Genomic DNA, 2,028 nt, shown 5'->3' on the forward strand with positions numbered 1-2,028 from the left:
GCCTGGCTGAGTGTGCTGGGGAGGGGAAAAAGTATTTGGTCCTACCAACCATGTAATTAGGGAGAGCGATGCCTGGGGAGCAGGAAGAAGGCGCCTGGGGATGCTCCTGCACATGCACCAACTGTCCGGTCCTCATCCCAGCATGGGCACACAGCAGGGCTGTGCCGGGATGGAGACTGAACCTCGGTGACACATGGGACACCAGTGTCGGCATTTACCGTGACTTTGTGCTGGCCGGTGAGGTTGGGGGACTCGCAGAGGAGCTGGGTCTCGGAGACGGTGAGGGTGCAGGGAGTGTCTCCGATCAGCACCGTGTAGTTCAGGCGGGAGTTACCAGCGGCCGGCGGGAGCAAGTTCCTGCCCTTTGAGGGAACAAGGAACGAGATTGTCAGTTCTCATGTAACGGAGAACGCTTTAAAAACCCAACATCAAGGAAATTTGTGCTCTCACAGTGCAGGACTTTGCCCCAGGAGACATAAAAAGCCACCTCCATGGAGGGACACGTCCCTAACCTCTGCCCCCAGGTGCACGCTGCCTTACCTTGAGGATGAGGGGAGAGCTGGGCTTTAACTCCAGCATCCCCGTGGGGCTGAGCGGCTCAAAGACAGGGTCTGGGTAGTAGACGAAGTTGGTGGTGTTGACTATGAGCAGGGCCTGGACGTTATCCATGACAAAGCCGATCTCATCCGGGCGGTCGCCGACGTCCGGCGGGCTGCGCTCGGGGTTGTCAATGGAGGGTGCATAGCACACCATGGTGGTGTCGTTGTACACAGTGCAGTTCTACGGGAGGCACAGACTGAGGTCAGACCTGGCTCCCGACAGGGGGGTCAGGATCAGACCCCACAAGTATCTCCTGCAAGCGGCAGCTCTGGACAGAGGGTTTAGACTGGGGATCTCCTGTCCTGTGCTGTTACATCAACAGGCACCACATCCCACCCCCAGGCAGAGAGAAACTCCTGTCTGCAATGGATGGGCAAGAGGTGGCACGTGGGAGCTCACTGGGGATGGGGTCTTTCTGTCACCATCCTGCAGACATGGCACAGTTTTGCACGCTCAGATCTCAACCCCCTATTTGGGTGCAGGCCCCGGACCTCAGCCCCTCCAAGGCCATCACAGCGGATGGGCAAGGGACGCGCTCTCCGCCCTGCACTGCAGAGGGCCAGCATCCCTCCTCCTCGTGCTCTGCCCCGCGCCCCAGCCAGCACCACTTACATTCTCCCTTTCAGAGCTGCAGTACTTGGCACGGATCCTGGGCTCTTTGATGGTGGCCAGGTTGGTGCCAGTCACAGTCAGCAGTGTCCCACCGCTAGAGACATGGAGACAACGGGTTAGGAGAGGCAGCTTGGCACTGGGTCCCCACTTCTGGGAGGCAAGCGCCATCCTCACCAGCCAGACACTCATCTGCCCCAGCCTGGGTGCACCACAAGGACTTGGGGACCTTTTATCCCACCCAGATGTCACCACAGCCAGCAGGATCTGGCATTCACCACCATCAAATCATCTCAGCTGACCCAAGGGCCAACTAGAGATATAAAACCTGCTAATTAATAACATCCCACCCTGTGTCCAGGTTTGGGGTCTGAAGGCAGCTCCCAAGCTAAAGGAGACCAAGAGACCACGATGAGAAAGCACCCTGAGGAGGAAGAGTTCCCCTACCCCTCCTCCAGGACACAGGCAGTGGGTGCAGGGCAGGCTGAGCCCTGACAGGTTTTCTCCACGGCTTGGTGTTACAAGCCCCACGGTCCCGGAGAGCTCGGCCATGCCCCTGGGGAGCTCGCTCCTCATCAGCACCCTGGGGAAGGTTTCCCTTGGCGTTAGCGCTTAATGGATTCCTTCGCCTCCTCTCCAGCCAATTCAAACCTTTTAGAAAAATATGTAAACATTTCAAAAAAATCCCCCGATGGGAAATATTTTAATTTTATTCACCATTGCCAAATGTCAAGCTGAAATTAAGCAGATCCAAAGCGCTCTCTGCTTTTGCCCCCTGCCAGGCTGAGCGTTGCAGGCCAGGAGCTAGCAGGGTCCTGG

General features: G+C 57.4%; 1 protein-coding gene across 1 annotated transcript in view; it reads right to left on the reverse strand.

The window, feature by feature from the left end:
• Positions 1-2,028, reverse strand: part of LOC104461745 (plexin-A1) — a gene marked incomplete at its 5' end in the record, with an annotated part of 31,284 nt that overhangs the window by 28,909 nt on the left and 347 nt on the right. The window contains 3 exons of the mRNA XM_010073435.1: positions 219-362; positions 541-780; positions 1,213-1,306. Coding sequence (XP_010071737.1) covers positions 219-362; positions 541-780; positions 1,213-1,306 — 478 coding nt within the window. The remainder of the gene's footprint in view (positions 1-218; positions 363-540; positions 781-1,212; positions 1,307-2,028) is intronic.

This window comes from Pterocles gutturalis, unplaced genomic scaffold, assembly GCF_000699245.1.
Source record: "Pterocles gutturalis isolate BGI_N339 unplaced genomic scaffold, ASM69924v1 scaffold16307, whole genome shotgun sequence".
NCBI lineage: Eukaryota > Metazoa > Chordata > Aves > Pterocliformes > Pteroclidae > Pterocles > Pterocles gutturalis.